This window comes from Vicia villosa, linkage group LG2, assembly GCF_029867415.1.
Source record: "Vicia villosa cultivar HV-30 ecotype Madison, WI linkage group LG2, Vvil1.0, whole genome shotgun sequence".
NCBI classification, from domain to species: Eukaryota; Viridiplantae; Streptophyta; class Magnoliopsida; order Fabales; family Fabaceae; genus Vicia; species Vicia villosa.
Genome location: NC_081181.1, coordinates 129,163,929 through 129,184,169, shown reverse-complemented (window position 1 = coordinate 129,184,169; position 20,241 = coordinate 129,163,929). Strand labels below are relative to the sequence as shown.

The 20,241-nt window shown below is 29.3% G+C and overlaps 2 protein-coding genes across 2 annotated transcripts; both read right to left on the bottom strand.

Annotated features, from left to right (window-relative positions):
* Positions 1-3,633, bottom strand: LOC131652083 (phosphopantetheine adenylyltransferase). The gene is made up of 6 exons (XM_058921860.1): positions 3,399-3,633; positions 3,250-3,321; positions 1,607-1,666; positions 1,164-1,258; positions 585-654; positions 1-456 (listed from the first exon to the last, which is right to left on the bottom strand). Exons 1-6 carry the CDS (start codon positions 3,516-3,518, stop codon positions 337-339), a joined length of 537 nt encoding a protein of 178 aa, XP_058777843.1. The 5' UTR covers positions 3,519-3,633; the 3' UTR covers positions 1-336.
* A 501-nt stretch (positions 3,634-4,134) lies between these two features.
* On the bottom strand, positions 4,135-7,757 carry LOC131652081 (uncharacterized). Its single transcript, XM_058921858.1, has 4 exons — positions 6,836-7,757; positions 6,644-6,746; positions 5,091-5,284; positions 4,135-4,934 (listed from the first exon to the last, which is right to left on the bottom strand). Exons 1-4 carry the CDS (start codon positions 7,486-7,488, stop codon positions 4,631-4,633), a joined length of 1,254 nt encoding a protein of 417 aa, XP_058777841.1. The 5' UTR covers positions 7,489-7,757; the 3' UTR covers positions 4,135-4,630.
* Between the last annotated feature and the right edge of the window lie 12,484 nt (positions 7,758-20,241).

Below are 20,241 nucleotides of genomic sequence, written 5' to 3'. Positions count from 1 at the left end.
TATTTCAAATTCCTTATAAATCAAAGGTATTTATCATCTTTTTTTTCTCTGGGTTCAAACATATTTCTTAATCTGTGCAAGACAACATTAATATTTTCTTATCAATCAAAGGTATTTCAAAGAAGAAGAAAATGTGTGTCCGAATAGAACCATAATCTTTTTGTTACACATGACTATTTAACTTTAAAAAAATAAATAAATACATCGTTGAACTACACCTGCTTATTAGTTGCTTTAATGGACATCTTCGACTCTGATGCACCTGCTTATTAGTTGCTTTAATGAACATCTTAGACTTGGTCTTTTGTTTTTATACATGCCAACAAATCTTTGTTACTACTCTGTCTGTGGTATTGTACTATGTTTCTGGGCATTTTCAAACTCAAGCTTTCGCAACATTGATGAACTCAGCTTAGTCTCACCTGAATCTCCAGAGACCAAATCTACAACTTCAATCTGCACAAATCCATCAATAAATATCTCTAATGTGTGACAGAAATATTTTGAGAAGTATAAACATGTTTACTTTTAACTTTTTTAATGTAAGAAATCACAACTAAACAAAATAAACAGTAAATTAAAACCTTCAACTGTGAAAGGCCTCTCTCAGCTCTTTTTCTGTTCACAGCCAACCCACCCGGTAAAGTCTCTTTGCTATAAGAGAACCAACTCCACAGTTAGTAACCAAATAACTCTATATAGAGTTGCATATCATTTGTTTATACCGCATCTATAATCTAAAAGACATCACAAAATCATGATAACAGTTGACAGAAAAAGAAGATAAGATATCCTGCTCAGGTATAGTTCTAGGTGATCCCTTGTTAAAAGACCAAACCAAAGTTCTCTTCAAAATGGAATGCTATATCAGGTTAGCTGATAGGTGTTCCTTTTGAGATGACCTATTATATCATTTCATCTTTAATTTCAATCATTTATTTTTCTTGGGTAATAAATCAATTAGAGAAACTAGTGTTTCCTTTCTAACAATTAAGACCAAACATCTGGCTTATTTTGCTATCAAAGCAAGACTTTAATTATCATGAAACATCAATATCACAACTGCTGTTAGGAATGAAATGTCTGGTCATAAGTTAAATTTTATAATGTCTATTCATACCACTATCCAATACTAGTACAGACAAGTATGCTATATAACAAACCTGACAATCACAGCTTCCAATTTTTCATCTACAATGGAAGGGCCATATGGATCTGTAATTGGTACAGCTTGCACTTCCAACTCTGGCTTAATAGACTGCATGTTAGATCAAACTCATAGTCACAACTTAAATAATAAAAAATATAATAAATCTTGCAAGAATAATCACTATATACAATTGGGGGAATACAGTTGGATGCAGATTAGTATGTCGTTTATCATATCACACCTATGCACCAAATAGAAACTAACAATATAAAATTCTGCTATATGTCAATTGAAATATTAGTTGTCAGACAGATGTTAAAAGATGAATATAAATATACCCCTTATCCATGTCAATGTTTTGTTCAAACTAAACTATAAAAAATGCAGAAGATTCTTCTTTTTCATGTATCATGAATTTAAAACACAGCGAAAAATAGGCATTGCTTGGACTCGAACCTTTATGAAAGTTTTGACATTTTGTATCCTCGTCTCAATTGGTTGTATGAGTTCAGCAAACTGCATAAGTGTGAAAAGGATTATATCACAAAATTGCAATTGCAAATCTAAACATGAAAGGAAAACATAAGGAGAATATATGATTCCTTTAAAATCCACACTCCACAGGCCATAGGATTGTCAGATAGAAATTTAGTGATTGATGTCTTATTGCTAAGTAAGTTAACAGGATCAAAAGGCTTTAGCTATAGGCAGCTTCTATATCATTTATTAAAGATACCTTCAGATAAAAGTTATATCACTGATTTTTAAGAGTTAAACATTTCAAACATTGAACCTGCAGTATTCAATAGTTTTCCCCGTTTAGGTACCAAAGTAAGCTTAAATGTTTGAAATTTTGCTAACAGACAGCTAAGATTATACTTAGTTTTGACTTCAAAATATTCTTATGCGTGATTTAATCTGCTTTGGACTATTCCCAACCACGAGTCCACGATGATCCAGAGTAAATTCATCATACTTTGAACAAAATATGGTAAAAAAAGAGATTAGCAAGAGATTTATGAGAGTTAAAGATGAAAGCAAAGTTCATACTAGTTATTTCACTGTTGTTTTAACTCTAACAACCAAGTCTTGGTATACAACATATTTCCAGAATAACAATCCACAATACAAAATCTAAATGACCAAATCAAACAACATAATAGGCTTGAACCAGTTCAACTAAGGGTTAAAAGAAGTTTGAGGTCTATGGTTCAAGTCCTGAAAAGGATGAAAATATAATACTAACAATTGACTGCTAACAATTTGCCATTAAAAAAAATAAAATAAAACAACATGGTATAAAAGATATAACATAACTGCTAAAAGTTGTTACCAAGGAATGGAAGGGGGAGTTGATTAACAAAAGTGTAAATGTAATATCATCAAAACAACCAATTCAATATTTGATTGAACTGTAATGCTACTTAATCGTGAAGTGTAGGCCAACAATTGAAACCATGAAACTATAGATACATAAAAACCAATCATGAAACAACTGAGTAGATTAAGGAGAAAAGTAAACAATATGTATATGTAAAGTTCTTATTTTCAGCACATTTCCCATATAAGTAAAGAAGATAAGAAGGATAATTAGCTTAGCTAACTCTAACTCTTAACTTTTTTTCCTTTATAAACCCGGTATCTGGCCTAACTACATACTAATCCTGAGACCAATCTCACTGACTACCGGCAGAACTCACGAAGCGAGAGCTATGTATGGAATATGGATTATCCTAACACAGCCTAAGACAGGAATTTTTCACTTGAGGAATTTGAAACTAAGACCTAGAGAACACGCTCTTGGCCCCCAAACCTTCGCTACCATGCCCTTGGCGTTTAACTAACTCTTAAACTATGAAACACGGACACCCGAACACGACCAAACACTGACACGGCGGCACCGATAATAATTATAATTAATTAATTAATTAAACATAATCACAAATGTCTCGTCGTCCGACACCGACATTAAGAACTAACTCGCTATTAGTTGCAATATACTGTAATTAGCAATTTTACTATTGAATCCACACACAAGAATTAAGAAGAATATATATATTTTGTTATGATATGTCTAGAATTAGGGGGAAAAAAGGAACCTGTTTCTTCACAAGCATAGGACCATCGCAAACTCCAATCACAACACGGTTCTTTGCCAATTGAGCAGAAGCCTATGTGGAAATTAGAAATTTTCGAAATAAACAACGGAGATTGAAAACCGAAAGAAAGAAAGGAAACATAGAGTTACCGTAAGAAAGAGGCGGTGACCGTCATGCAATCGGTCAAAGGTGCCACCGTTGACAACAGCTTCATAAGTATTGGGCGGAGAGAGGTTGGGAACCACCATGGGATCATCTTGAACCGCCATATTCACTTCTTAAAACTGAGGAATAGGTTGGAGTCAAAGTAAGTGTGTAAGCGAGAGATGAAGGTAGAGTTTCGTTGATGGAATTGGTAAAAGAGTCATAATCAAAACCGGTTTTAAAATTGGTTCAATTAAAAAATCAGTTTTAAACGGGTTAAATTAAAAACCTGGTTTTTTATAGTAACAGGTTTTGAACCGAACCGTCTAAGTTGCATGTTGCTGCTCAGGCGGAATTATCGTGACTTTGTGAAAGAAAATTGGAATGGGTTACATGTGAAGGGATGTGGAGGAGAAATTCAAAGGCATTGAAAATGGTTTTTTTTTTTTTTAATAGAGTGGTATCCTTTCTTCCGTGCCGACTAATTCTTTTTTAAGCTCCCCACGTAGCCTTCAAAAGTTGGCCCCGGGCTCCTTCAAATTCAAAACCTCAAGAGAAGCACGCCCTTAAGGCCCAAGCTCCACCGCTAGACCAACCCTCCCGGGCTCCTTTGAAAATGGTTTATGGAGTGGCAGAAAAAGCACTATTAGTAATTATTTGTCTAATGTTTCTTTTATAGAAAAATGTAGAGAACGAGTAGACTTGGACTCAAAATTTTGATAGTGTGCTTATCAGGTTGTTTCTTGGTAGTCTCAATTGTTTTCTGGTCTGATGTATGTGCAATCAGCTGCAGTTTACATCTCCTTGACAGATTGCATTTTTGCCAAGTTTTAGGACATTTCCTACATAAGTTCAAGATCCTACATTTCTAGCAACCCCTCCTGGCTGCAGAATAACCTGTATTAGCACCACTCTTCCAACTGTCCAAGGTCCCTGTGTTCAATATATTCTAATGTCAACTTCAATCATTGATTTAGAGTAAACTAAACTTTTTGAACAAGTATGTCTTCTCTTTTCCCAATTGAATGATGATCAAATTGAAAATCTATAACTTGGATCAAAAACATTATTTAAGACGTAAATTTGAATACAACATGAAACACCGCCTTTCTTAACAGCGATGGAAAAATGGTCTAACACTACTCTAGACTCAATTACAAAATAAAATAAAAAAAGTTCTAAATTTTAGCTACTCTATGCTCAATTAGCGCTACAGGTTCTAAAAATGACATTACATTTAATCCTTAATGTTGGACTGGAACTTAACATATGCATCTGCTGTCTGTTTGTCTGTATTATCAAGGCACTCATTCAAGAATTCAGCAACTTGCGACAGATATACGTCGGGAAAATTTCTATAATGATCCACATGAGGAGATGAACCAAAGTTAAATGATCTCACAATTTTTCCCATCTTCCTCTGCTCCTCAATGAATGCTTCTATCGATTGAAACGGGATTACTTTGTCAGCTGTACTATACAGGTAGAGTTGAGGGCAAGGCTGGTGCTCCAAAAGGGGAGTGAAAACCTTATTTAACCTCCTGCGTTAGAGACAGAAAATGTGCTCAGTATTTTCTATTTTGAAGTATAAATTATAAGTTCCAATCAACAAAATTAAGCGTTGAAACTAGTCACATTTCACGCAGCATTTTTATTCATGTAGTGAGTGATTTAAGATTTGGAGGGAAGACACTTACTGATTTGACTCCGGCAACTGCAAAAGAAATGAGAATATTTTCTCTAATAGTGAGAACACCACAATTTCAATTATGGAAGGTTCGTTTTGTTGAATCTTTGCTTCTGATTTAGGCTTGCTTCCTACGTCGGCTAAAGCTTGTGCTGAAGAGCTACGTTTCTTCAATATAGCAGTAGCAAAACCAGCCGCCCAGACCTGTAAGTAAATGCGAGAGAACAATTTGACAACTTATAAAAGAAGAAATTACCAAAGGCAAGGAAGAATAAACAACGAATCAAAGTTGATTAAAACATGGCATTGAGAAATGAAAGCCCTGCATTAGATCCAAATCAATTCAATCTTGTGTTTCTCCAGTAAAAACATTCAACCATAAACAATTCAATCCAAACTTAATTTCAACCAAACCAATTTCACAAAATCAAACTCATCAAAAATTACATTTAGAGTTAGAAATCAGCGGGAAAATATCTAAAAGTGAATTTGTCAACAAACAAAAAAAACTAGTGTAAACTTTCCAATCTAAACACAAACTATTTCTTATCATTTATAAACAACCCGAGAATTGGAGGAAAAATCAAGTCAAGTGTCCGACTAAAACCATACAGTGATATCTATAATCTATATTAGAAAACCATTATAAATAAACTCAGGAGCTAGTGCCGCAACCAGGAAAAGCATCAGGGCATACTCCTACGGCGCCTATATGTGGTCGCTGAAAACATCACTCGCAAACGTGCTTACAAAGAGCGTGCTCAACCGTAACTAACTCTCTCACCCTGTTGCAATTGCAATTGATACTCTCTCTTTCACTGTTTGAAGTATGTTGTTTGTTTGTTTTTATGATCAGGTCTTTGAGGGGATGATTTGGGATACTCGAAAAGCACAAAGACTGAGTCATTCTCGCTAAAGCCTTTCACAAAAAGCAAAACACATTACGGGTGTGTTACAAGTTTAGTTTCTAATTTTGTGATTTTGACATCATTTTATAATCAGTTGTTTTTCTACTTATCTTATTAACAGACACTTAGGGTCTAATTGTTCTGAATGGAGAAGACATTGCAGAAGGGGACTCAGGTAATGTTTAGTTTGCCATGATTTTTTGAAAAACTTTAATCGTAGGTTATAAGATTTGTTTACTTATATTGTTATTTACTGTGTATCACTGGGATGTTTGGCTGTTGTGTATTAAGTTTTTTTATGTAATAATGGTGTGTATCAGGACTTCTAAACATTCAATATGATGTTGTTTTCAGAGCATCCAATGAACATTTTATACTGACAAATAAGTTGCTGAATAGGATTGGCTTATTTCACCCTTGATGTCTTAAAAGTTTATTGCTGGCTGATGAGCCTACCAAAGAGTAGCATTATGCTAAACAAGCTAAATTGGGGACAAAATTGATCTCAGAGTCATATAATTGATTATCACATGTTTGAATGTATCCAATCATAAATTATTTTATGTTCAAATCACTTTTAGCCAGAATATATTTTACAGAATCAACAAGCAATTAAGCAACATAAAAAATGTTGGAAAATTCAAATTCTTAGTACCTGAGGATTAAAAGGTTCTGCACCACCAGAATCAACAATGCTTCCCTTAACCTTCTCCATTACATGATGACTATCCATAAACCTACCAAGAATTGAACCATACCTACCACAAAAACAAACCAATACAAAAACCAGTTAAACAAAAATCACACAAACCACAATCCTCAAAAAACCATTACCAAATCCACTTACACAAACCAACCAGTGTTACTGAAAGTGTGAAAAACCAAACACCTCTCTCTCCCATCCTTCTCCTCACCAGAAACCCACGTAACCAATTGGTCAGCAAACATAGAGATTCTCTCCTCAAGCACATGCCCAAGGTCAAACCCAAGAATCTCCTTTACATCAACAACGAAAGTAACAGCGTTAACGCCACGTGAATTGTACCACTCAGCGTATCTTCTGAGGTGTCTGGTTTTCGCTCCAAGCCACCCCAACAAAACCACCGTAACAACACGGTTTTTGTTACTTCCGTAAAAACCCTCGTTCCCGTTTTCAAAAGCTGGGGTCCAAACAATATTGCTAGATTGAGAATGTGAGGTAAAGGGGTTGTTGGGAATGTTGTTGGGAGTTGAAAAGTTGAGATTTTGAGAAGATGTGAGGGAAGAGAAGAATCTATGAGAATCCGAGTTTGTTGGAATTGGTGAATGGGAAGAACGAATAAGAGATGAAGAGATTTTGGGTATTTTTCGAAGAGGGAGGTGATGGTAATTGTAAGAAGGGAAAGTGGGTGTTGTTTTGTGGGCTAATTGGCGAGTGAAAAGGGAAGGGTTGAAGGTTTTGAGATGTGCTTCCATGGCAGAAGATGAAACGAAGAAAGAGAGTGTGTGTTTGAGTTTCATCACAAGAAAATTTGAATTAATGAGTTATATTTATTGGTGAGGCTTTGATTTGTTCGTCAATGTTTACATTAAATGCATACTACTGTGACTTGTGGTGATGATGATGGTGGTGATGACGATAGATGGATGAGAAAATGTGATTTGGGAAGGAAAGTGAGTGATGGTTTGATTTGAGACACTCACTCACTGTCTCAGGCATTTATTTTGGTACGTGATTTCATTAAAAACTCATACTGATAGTATTGTGGTGCAGAATGGTTTGGTTTTGAGAATTCTGGTTTACTATTTGTTAGGGCTATTAAATGTGTTTAGGCTTGGATTCAAGAGGTGAGTTTGAGCACATGGGGTGTGTAACTACACTATAAACCTTCATAAAATGATCAAGCTCATATAACAAAGACAGATTTTACAAAATTTATATTGTTGGAAAATTTATCTCATACAGGTTACTTTTACAAAATTTTAGAAGAAATTAAATTATGTGATAGTATGATATTTGTTCTGTTTGGAATTGATTGAAGATTAAGACTGCGGATTGCAACGGTGGATTTGAGCTTCTGGTATGATGAGAGAGGGATTGATCTCCAATGTTAACACTCTAACAATCGAGTTAGTAAGAGAGCAAAATGAATGAATGAATGAAGTTTGAATTTGAAGTGTACCTGAAAATGATGTAATTTACCTTTATATAGTATAGTGCTTATAACTACTTGATGATCTTCAGGCGTAAGATGCAGGGATCCATAGGATGGATCCTAGATTCAGATCATCTGCGCTCTACCCAAGGTAGCACTCCTGCTCCGCGAGTGACTTGGTGGATCGACGCATTCTCTAGGTCGCTGCTATTGGGCCTCTACCCAGCCCAAAATAGTTGTCCCAAGCCCTTGCCTCTGCTTTGTAAGGTGGCAGCTTTGTTATGTTTGTCCTTATTTTTCAACTGTAGCTCGACTTAAGTGGAGAGTTAAGACGTGACGTTGTTTTTGTTGGACAAGTGACTTCAAGCACAAGAGAGAGGGTAAATTGAGTTATTTAAAATTTGTGACTAGTTTTATATTTTTCTCGATTAAAATCGTGTTAGTAGTTTCTTAAGAGTGAATAGCAGCAGAAATAAAAACAGTAAAAGTAAATAGCAAAAACTAAAAGGATATGGTTAGATTGCATTCGAGATTTATAAAGGTTTCGTCGAACGTTGGCCTAGTCTTGTCCGCAAAAGGTCTACTTGAAAGTTTGACTATAAACTTTGAGCTTTTGAAGGTTATGCCCACAAACCTTTATACAAGTTGATCCTGAGATTTTTACAGGCTTATCCTCAATCAAATATTGTGTTTACGTCATGCTAAGCTAACAAACCTTCTTAGAGATTACCAGGTTGATCTAAATAATCAAAAGTAGAACTTTTTCCAACAAAGCTTAATAAACCAAAACGAATATTTTATGTTTGGTTTATCTCAAAAACCAAGCTCAATCTTCTTAAGAGAATTGCACTCCCAAGAATTAAGAAAATAACATAGCCACTTACAAAATCTTTCTCAGAAGTATAGTTTCACTCAAAATTATTATGGCAATTTTAAGTGAAATAGAAATGTTTCTAGAGAGGAAAAGAGAGAAAGTAGAGAAATAAATTTCAAAGAAAATGTAAAGCTTTGAAAAATTACGTGAAATGAAAATATGGCGGGCCATCAGGTAACCACTTCTTCCTATACACTTAGGATAGTATAAAGAGCTCTCCCGACTTTTGATTTTAATCTACGTCATATCAGTAACATCCTTGCATAAGGATTCGTTAGAAGTATCTGATCAATAAAGAGAGCATGCACAAGAAAAAGATATGTTTGGTTTGAACAAGAGTTGTATCATCCATCCTTATTAGAAACTTGTTTTCAAGCGGAAAATTTCTCAGATTATCAAAGCAATCTCCAGGAGCTTGTTTAGTATCATAGAAAGCCTTTTTTCATTTTCGAAGACATAACTAATTTAAGTTCTAAAAATGGGAGGATGATCAACATACAGTTCCTTCTGGATGTAGCCATTCAAAGATGCACTTTTTACACCCGTTTCAAAAATACAATGCATGAGAAGGCTAAAATCATCAAAATCTATGTTTTCTTGTTGATTGTAACCTTTTGTAACAGGTATTGTTTTGTTTCTCAAAACGTTTAAAAAAGAATATCAAGTTGTTGCAAAAGATTCACTAAGGTTCTAATCACTCAATTAGCTTTAGGAACGAGTTCCCAAATGTTATTTATCTCAAATTAATTTAATCTTTCTTGCATATCAAGAGACCAATGTTCTTTGATGATAGCTTAATCAATTTCCTTTGGCTCAATTTGTGAAACAAAAGCCACATGGTTCGATACCTAGCTAAGGGAGTGTTGAGACGCAATTCCCTTAGAAATATCTTCATTAACCTTCTGAATGGGATGATCCTTAATGATCCTCCATTCTTAAGTTAGACACTGATTCTCTTAAGTTGACTTCTTTAACTTGAATATCTCCATTTGGTTTTTAGACTTTGTCTTGTCTTTGATATTTTTATTTTCCTTGATTTTCATTTTTCAAAGATGTTCTTTAAGTGATACCTTGAAGTTAACAACCTCTACTTTTACCTACTAGGGGTTAGTTCACCAAAAGTAATATGTATGCATTCTTTCATAGTCATGATCTTTTTGGAAAAACGTTTTAAATTTAAGGTTTGTATAAACTAAACATATAGAGGAATTAAACATTTTCGATTACCTTTAGTACACAACTTACTTAATACTAAGTAACTTGTGCAGTAAAACTTTAATTAATTAGAACAACTAAAGGGTATGATTAGCTATCCTACCAAAAATAAAAAATTCAGTGATTTTGTCTTGTTATTGTTGTACAAAGAGATTTCTTCCCGCATAGGAGTGGGACAATATAACATATTTATTTCTTCAGTTGTGTCACTTGAAGATCAACTATAGATATTATCATCTTCGTTACAATTTGATTTTTCTATTTTTGGTACTCATGTCTTTTTGAGTCCTTTGATATTAGTGGACTATATATTACATCATTCTATTTTTAGGTTCACAATGCTCTTTATAAAAGCAAAATGGTACCGACGATGATAAATTTAATAATGCATATACACACAAATTGACAAATCGTCAAAACTAAAATGGTGTCGACGATAACTACAGTTTCAAATACCTCTATACTTGATTATCTCTATCTCTAATCCATGTTCAGCTTTGGAAGCCATTGATGTAGATATTGTTGAATTCTTCATGTCATAATTTTTGAATAACTTCAAGCAATACTTCGGATGACTAATGAAAATTACACTTTCCATTTGTTTGATTTGTAATCTCAATAAATAGTTGAGTTCTCCCATTAAAAACATCTCAAATTGCTCTGTAATACACTATATAATTCTCCCATTAAAGTCCTCAAAGTCCATCGATTCCTATAAAAAATATCCATCTAACAAGGAAAATACATGATCTCTATTACACATACTTTTAACTTCTATTTTTTTTACCAAACTTCTTATTTGATTACTAATTTAATTGTCAAAGTATTTCCAGATGGAAAGTATTGCTCAATCATCTTCCTCAATACTATCTTCTCAATCCAATTTAGTTATGCTACTAAGACAAATGTCTGTCCTCCCATTATCCCACCTGTAGGCCATTTGAAGTAGGGGTGTTCAAAAATATAGTTAACTGAATTGTATATTTAAATTAAATTGCATTGCACCATAAAAAAACTGAATCACTTAAATAGTTAATGAACTGAACCATTTAATTTAAACAATTAAAATTCAGTTTAAATCCGGTTCAGAACCAGTTTCCATTTATAAATTGGTTTATTTAAATAAATTAGTTTCTCATAAAAAATAATTTTCCGAAAAACTCGATTTTCCGTGTTTCCGCAAAACTCGATATTTTTTGTATTTTTGAAAAAACACGATTTTCCATGTTTCGGGAAAACTCGATTTTTTGAATTTTTAAAAAAACTAGATTTTTGGTGTTTCCAAAAAACTCGATTTTTTGTATTTTTGAAAAATCTCGATTTTCCGTGTTTCATAATAACTCGATTTTTTGTATTTTCGTAAAATCTCGATTTTCCGTGTTTATGAAAAACTCGATTTTTTGAATTTTCGAAAAAATTCAATTTTTTGTATTTTCGGAAAAACTTGATTTTCCGTGTTTTCGAAAAACTCGATTTTCTGTGTTTCCGAAAAACTCGATTTTTGAATTTTCAAAAAAACTCAATTTTTTTCGTGTTTCTGAAAAACTCGATTTTTTGTGTTTCCTAAACTTTCTGAAAAAACTCGATTTTCCGTGTTTGCGAAAACTCGATTTTTTCGTGTTTCCGAAAAATTTGATTTTTGTATTTTCAGAAACTTTTGTTTTTGTTTTTTCGGAAAAACTAGATTTTCCGTGTTTTCGAAAACTCGATTTTTTGTATTTTCGGAAAAACTAGATTTTCCGTGTTTCCGAAAAACTCAATTTTTTTAATTTCCAAAAAATCTCGACTTTCCGTGTTTCCGAAAACCCGATTTTTGTATTTTCGGAATAACTCGATTTTCCATGTTTCCAAAAAACTCAATTTTTCATGTTTCTGAAAAACTCGATTTTTCGTGTTTCCGAAATCTCAATTTTTTTGTATTTTCGAAAAAAACTCAAATTTTTGAAACACTCAATTTTTTTAATTTTTGAAAAAACTCGATTTTCCAAGTTTCTGAAAACTCGATTTTCCTTATTTCCGAAAAACTCAATTTTTAGTATTTCAAAAAAATTGAAAAAACTCTATTTTTAATATAAAACTAATTTATAATTACAAACCGGTTTAAACCAATTTATAACTGAAATGAAACTGTTTTAATAATTAACAGAATTGTTATTAATGTGGTTATTAAAAACGGTACTATTTATATGGTTCGGTTTAATTCAGTTTATGAACCATGAACACCCCTAATTAGAATTAGAAGTATATAAAAACCTAATAGTTTATGATTTATCATGATCAATACCAATGACCTAAAGGGCATGAGTCAAAATCTTCTCTATTTTTTTAAAAAGGTATAGACAGAAGTATGAGATAGATGGATCCCCTTATTAATAATTTTTTATGTTTAGTTCTTGTAATTATTTTATTTTTGTAATTTTTTTTAGTTTAGTTAACCTTATTCTTTTATTTATCATTGTAAAGTTAATTATTACTAGAATTGATCCAAAATAATATGTGATAACTAATTTTAGTTTTTGAATCAATAATAATAGAGACAAATAATAAAATATTCTATATATTATAAAATCAATTCTAATATATAAACCAATTTTACAAATAATGAAATAAAAAAAATTATAAGTATCAAATCCAAATAAAAAATTATACAAAGTAAAACAAAATTAAAGACTATAAATATTTGCAAAGACAAATAACATACTCCCTCTGTCCCAAAATAAATGTTACATTTATAAAAAATATTTATCCCAAAATAAGGGTCACTTTTAGTTTCCAATACAATTTTAGTTTTTATTTTTCAATTATACCCTCTAATTAATACTCTTCATTTATTATTTCTCTCACATTATATTAATGATAATAAGAATACATCAATGACAAATAAGAATAATTTGGTAAAATTGTCATTCTCTCTTTTATTTATTACCTTTTCTTAATTTGTGTGAAAATGTCGACTATAACACTTATTTTGGGACGAAGGGAGTACTTAATTTTAAAATTTCAACTCAGTAGAAATCTACTACTATAATAAGAAATTTGAAACTCCATATAATTACATACTAATCCTAAAGTAATCCATGGATTACTCAATTTTTAGGGATAAAAATGTCATTAGAGGTTTTACATAATTTAAATAAAAATTAATCAAAGCCTTAATTAAAAAGTTTGAGAAATATTCATTTACTAGTAAAGGACCCGTGCATTCGCACGGGTCACGTAAAGTCGATATAAATATTAAATAAATATTATATAGTTATGGTTAAAAAATGTATATTAATTTATACGAATTAATAGAAAAAAATTCAATGTTTTTTTTTGAAATAAAAGAATTTATTCATTTCAAAGAGCAAAATTACTCAAGGTCATTACATCATAAATTGACTAACTCTACATAAGAATATTTACTATATGCTTCCTAAGCTTGGGTTTTCTCCAGCCCCTATATACAATGGAGTCAAAGAGAAAAAAATTCAATGTTGATTGTCATACAAATATTAATTTAATTTATCAAGTTGTAGTAATTGTCTGGATATAGATAGATTTGGTAATTGCTATTAAATCAAATATATGGTGGAAAAAAAGGATTGGCCCGTCCGACATGCCTATAATTTTTATAATTGTTTATAATTTTAATTTTACAATTTTTATTAACAAATAGTATAAACTAAAATATATTATACACCAAAAAAATATTTTGCATTAATGATTTGATTAGATTTGATGGATTGAATAATATTATGTTTGTTAAATTTGTGTAGTAGTTTAGAATTTATATGCTATAGTAATTCAGAAATCGGTAAATATATTATCTCTAATATATGTTCAATTTAAGTAATATTTTGGCGGCCCGTCAAAAAAATAGGTTAGGCCCGTCAGACATGTCTATAATTTTTAAATTGTTTTGTATTGTAAATTTATGGATTCTATTGATAATATATGATTTTATCATCTAATAAAAAATAAATTTAAATAAAATTAAGTTTTATAAAGAATCTCTGACAAATCTTGAACAAATAACAATGGTTGAAAAACTTAAAAGAAAAAGTTTTTGAAAAATATAGTATGCATTTATCCATCTTTCTTATAAATATTTAATACATAATAAAATAAAATCGTTTTAAAAATATATATTTGATAAACCCAATATAATTGGAATACTGATGTGTTTTGTATAAACCTAATATTTCACGCGTGAAACAAAGTATTATTAAGTAAACCAATAGTCTAAAATAACAATAAAATCTACAAATTAATATACATTATTTAAGTGGACATTAAAGATTTTTTATATTAATGGCTATTTCTTTTCCGAAGATTTTTTATATTAATGGCTATTTCTTTTCCGAAGATTTTTTATATTAATGGCTATTTCTTTTCCGAAGATTTTTTAAAGAATTAATATATAATGATTTAACTTAGTAATAAAATGTCATAATGTGTGATGTGTGACATTCTGAATTTAAATTTAAATTCAATTAATAAGGAAACATTTAATAAAAATAAAATGAATGGTGTTGAAAAAATAAAATGAATGGTGTAAAAAGGAAACACCCATTATCACTTATACGATATCATAGTTAAATCATTTAATAGTTTACAATAGTATCCAATATCAATATATACTAAAATCCTAAGTTATATATTGTGAAAATATATATTTAATAATTTAATCCTTTAATAAAATTACGAATTTCTTTTTATTTTATTTTAAATAAATTGTATTAAAATATATATTTAATTAATAATTTAATATTATAACACAATTGTAAATCTCTTATTTTTTTATCAATTCCTCTAAATCTCTATTTATTATAAATTAAAATATTAATGTGATAAATAAATTAAATTGGTTATAAATCAATAAATTATAATTCTTTTAGTTACAATTCGATGTGTTAAAATTAAATCGCTTTAAATCAATAAATTAAGTATTTTTTTATTAAATATTACTAACAATTTAATACGTGTAAATTTATCCAAGTTAAGAATTTTTTTATAATATTTAATATGTAATAAATATCTAAAATAAATTTTATAGATATTCACCATTTACAATTCTAATAAATTATTATTATAATTATTATTAATATTAATATTTATTTTTTTATAGGAAGAATTATAATTATTATTATTGTTATATTGTTATTATTATAATATAAATATAAGAATAACTATCCTGTTATTTTTTTAAATACAAATATTTAAAAGTCATGTTAATAATCATTATTATCCTTTATTACACAATTTAATACAAATATTTTTAAAATGGTGATTTAAAACCTTGAGAATGTCAAGAATCTTGTCCATATTAATTAGGATTGAGAGAATTAATTAGCCTGATAATTCTTAATTAAAAATTAAAAAACATTAAAAATCGAAGTAATGGAGCTATTATGTAAACTCCTAAGTCCTAAAAACCTTTAAAAATAAAAACATAATTTTTGATAATATATTTGTAATTTCAAAAATTAATTTAAGTTTTCATAATTTAAAATGATTTACTTAATTATCATATTTTAATGTAGTTATTATATTTATTACTTAAAAAAATATGTAAAGGAATATTTTAAAATTTATCGAACACAAATCAAAATTATTTATAATATTTAAATTTTAAATAATAATAATTATAAATTATACCTAGATCATATATTCAAAGTCTAATAAAAATTGGAAATAGAAGAGCAAAAGTCTAATAAAAAGATTCTCTCTTTCTTCTATAAATATGAGATTTTCAAGGAGAATAAATAATGGAAAACGTTTCAATTTTCTATATTAGAAATAGAAACAGAAGATAAAAGGTCTACCAATAGAAACAGAAGATAAAAGGTCTACCACTAATACAAATGATGTGAATGACAAAAGAGTGACTTCTCTGATATCATTAAATCATATAATTGTTTACAATAGTATCTAATATCACTTCACAACGATCCTACTAAAATCAATTTATTCTAGAGCTGTAACATAAAATCTCAAAGATCTGTAAGATAAATTAATACTGGAATGAAAAGACAAATATGTGTGATTTTTTAACAAATATACAGAACTCAATATCAACATAAACTCAATATTTCATCCCAGCAACCACAACACTCATGCATTCTTAACATATAAGGAACATCCAGATAAAGTGTATGAAAACTTTTAAACTTAATTGTAAGAAAAAAATTCCATTGGGTAAGGATACAAAGCATCTTCAAAATTCATGAAGCCAGAATCACCCACACTATCCAATTGAACTTATAAAACTTGAAGAGCCCTTACTAATCTGAAAGACAGAAAGTAAAAAAAAAAAAATACCAAATTAAGGGATTAGTAAAAGGCCGAAAACAAATGCAACAATCAAAGGCTTGTGGGTCAGAAATTATCATAGAAATGGTGCTACTCTTATCAACATCTTTTGCAGATTCAACAAAGTCTCCCTTGCATGGCTACGCGCCATCCTCATGGACTTGGAGCTTGGTATTATGAACAGTGTCCGAATTGAATTTAAACCTATATACATGAAGAAATAGAAATGGAGAAAGAGTTCAATAGAAGACATGAAGATCGAAGATTTATCTGTTGAAGAACTTGACTTCGATTTGATTGGGATTAACTTCGATGGTGATGGAGTCGGCATCGACAGTTTCATCCATAAATGTAAAAGCTTGGATTCGTTGAAAGATAATATGGTTTAAGAGTAAGCATAAGAGATGGAGGAGGATTAAATGGAGATTTTGTTATGCGGGTGGCGAAAAAGTTAAGAAGGAGAAGATCGATTAGAATGCGGTGTCGGATAATTTTCTGGAAATTTCGTATGAAACACGTTGAAGATGAAGATAAACATTAATGTTATAAAGGTTTGGTTGAGGACGATTTGAGACTTGGTGGACATCAAATGCCATAATTTATAGAGTTTAGAGTTATGAGAGGAGTAAAGAACAATGATGATGGCATTTGAAAGGTTTTGTAGGATTTCAAGAGGATGAAGAGTGAAAGGCTCCACAATAAAATTGTTGAGTTTCAAGGTAGTTTTTTAAAAAAGGTGACTACAAATTGAGATTTTCAAAGCGTAATTAATTGATTTAGGTGGGGTATGAAGTAATGTCATAATTATAATATTTATTTGTTAATTAAAATATTTAGGGAAATGCAATTACCGTTATGTCCTCGATTATCACCCTCAAATTGGTGATTAGAGGGATAATGATAGGATTTCATATGTATTCTACTTTATTATATTAAAAGTAGATTAAGGCCAACTATAACTTTCAATCACCTGAAAATATCTTTTCAAAAAAACTTACAATTTCAATGCATTTATGGTGGCTCTCCCTCACGTTTCATCTGCATAACCCAATTCCAAAGTTTCTTCTCATTATCTCTCTCTTAGAAGTTGTAAAGGTTCAACATTTTTCCAATGCACATAAAATGTAGTCTCTATCAGAAGAACCTCATGAAGAGATTAATTCATTATCCACATATTTTATTTCCTAAAGGCAGGCTCATTTTCTCTTCTATTTTTTTGGCTTCTTCCATTTTCTCTTCTTCGCATCTTTTCATACCAATAGTTGCTTCTCTTACCAGATCCAAATGCATTGCTTTTCAAACTTCCATTTTCGCCGCCACTGGTAACCGTAAAAAACAACAAGATCCGCCAATGGTCTCCAATTAAGAATAATTTTCTTTCCTTCTTCCTCTCTCACACAGAAAAGTCTTGACCTTGACTGCTCCTTCTTTGCTTAAAACCCATAAAATACACCATTGTTTTGTTTCAAGTTTGCAAAGAGAAGAAAACAAAAGCAAATATATTTTAACCTTAAGTTTTCATCCTCCCACCGCTGATTTTTGACTTCTATGTAACATTCTTTCACTTAAATTGTTTTAATAAGTATTACTATTGTTTTTTATTATTTATTAATAATAATAATAATAATAGTAATAATAATAAGTTAGTATTATTATTAAATTAGGAATTTTTAAAATAAAAAAAATTTCACATTTATTTATTACAACAAAATTATCAATTTTTTATCTATAGATTAATTTATTTCTATGCTTTGGATTCTACTATTATAATAAGAAAATTAACATCTATCAAATATTTTTTTTAAAAAGTTAAACGACTACACTCTTTTTAATTGATTCTTCTTAATCTAATGGTTAAAATTAATGAGTATTATTTTTCTCTCTCCACATTTAATTGCTTATTAATTTTAACCATTAGATTGATTTTTGACTTCTATGTAACATTCCTTCACTTAAATAGTACTCCCTCCGTTTTTTTATTATGAGTCGTTTTAGACTTTTCACATAGATTAAGAAAAATAATAATTGTTGTATGAAAATGAGAAATTATGAAGGTTTTTACAAAATTATCCTTCATTAATGACATGTGGAACATAAATTTATATAATTGAAAGGAGAGAGAATAATAAATATCTAAGGATATAATAGGAAAAATAGCATTAATTATTCATTGGAATTGTAAAGCGACTTATATTTAAATACAATTTTTTTCCCAAAACGACTTATAATAAAAAACGGAGGGAGTATTAATCAGTATTACAATTGTTTTTTATTATTTATTAATAATAATAATAATAATAATAATAATAATAATAATAATAATAATAATAATAATAATAATAATAATAATAAGTTAGTATTATTATTAACTTAGGAATTTTAAAAATAAAAAAATTTTCACATTTATTTATTACAACAAAATTATCAATTTTTTATCTATAGATTAATTTATTTCTATGCTTTGGATTCTACTATTATAATAAGAAAATTAACATCTATCAAATATTTTTAAAAAAAAGTTAAACGACTACACCCTTTTTACTGTCTTACACGTTTTTTTATATGACTAGGGAAAAAATTATAATTTTTTTTCTAAAAAATGGATTAAAAAATTAAATGACTTTATCATTATTACTGTCTTACACGTTTTTTTTATATGACCAAGGAAAATAACTATGACTTTTATTCAAAAAATGTTTAACCAAAAAATTTATGTCTTTTAATATGTATAGAAAGATTTAATTTTAATTTTTAATATATTGTTTTAATTTTAATTTCATTATCATTCAAATTTTTATTTCAAATATCATAAGAGTCATTTATTAATCTTCATACTACTCGGTCCGTGTGAATCCACGGGTAGATGATTATTTAACTTTTTATTTATATTTTCTACTTAAATATACATTTTAAATGGGCCGAGACTACTTAATTTGTATATATTTTGTAACCATCACTATATTATATTTATTTACTATTTATAACGATATTGCGTGATCTGTGTGAATGCACGGGTATAGATGACTACTTGATTATTTTATTTTTCTACTAAAATGTGCATTTTAGACGGACAAAGACTACTTAATTTATATATATTTTATATGTATTTCTTAATCATCACTATACTATATTTATTTACTATTTATAACAATGTTGTGTAACTCGTGGAATCAGGGTCGGCCCAATCAATGAAGGCCCTATTCTTATTTATAAAATAGAGTTAAATTAAAAAATATATAATTTTAAAAATATGATTTTATACATGTTTTTTAAAAATATATATAAAATAACAAATACTTAAAACACAAATTATGATTTTACACGTATTTTTGAACAAATAAATTGAAAATCTATTTATTTTTTAATTGAAAAAAATATTGAACTTCACAGAATTTAAGGTTAACCCTTTATAAAACATTGTTAATTTGTTTGAGCTATATTTTATTTAAAATGATGATAAAAAGATAAATTAAATTTATTTGTTTTTTGAATTAAATGTATTATTAAGTTGGAGTGAAAATGACAAAAAAAATTGTTTAATTATTGAGCTTTAAAGTAAAACAAAACTTAGTTTTTCTAATGATTAAAATAAAAGAAAAGTGTAATAAAAAATTAAAATCAATAAAATTTTATCTTTTCTATAGAAAATTTGTCTCACTATAAAGACTTTAGAGTTTAAAGAATACCTACTAATTAATTTATTTTTATTTTAAACAGTAACTTATGTTTTTATAA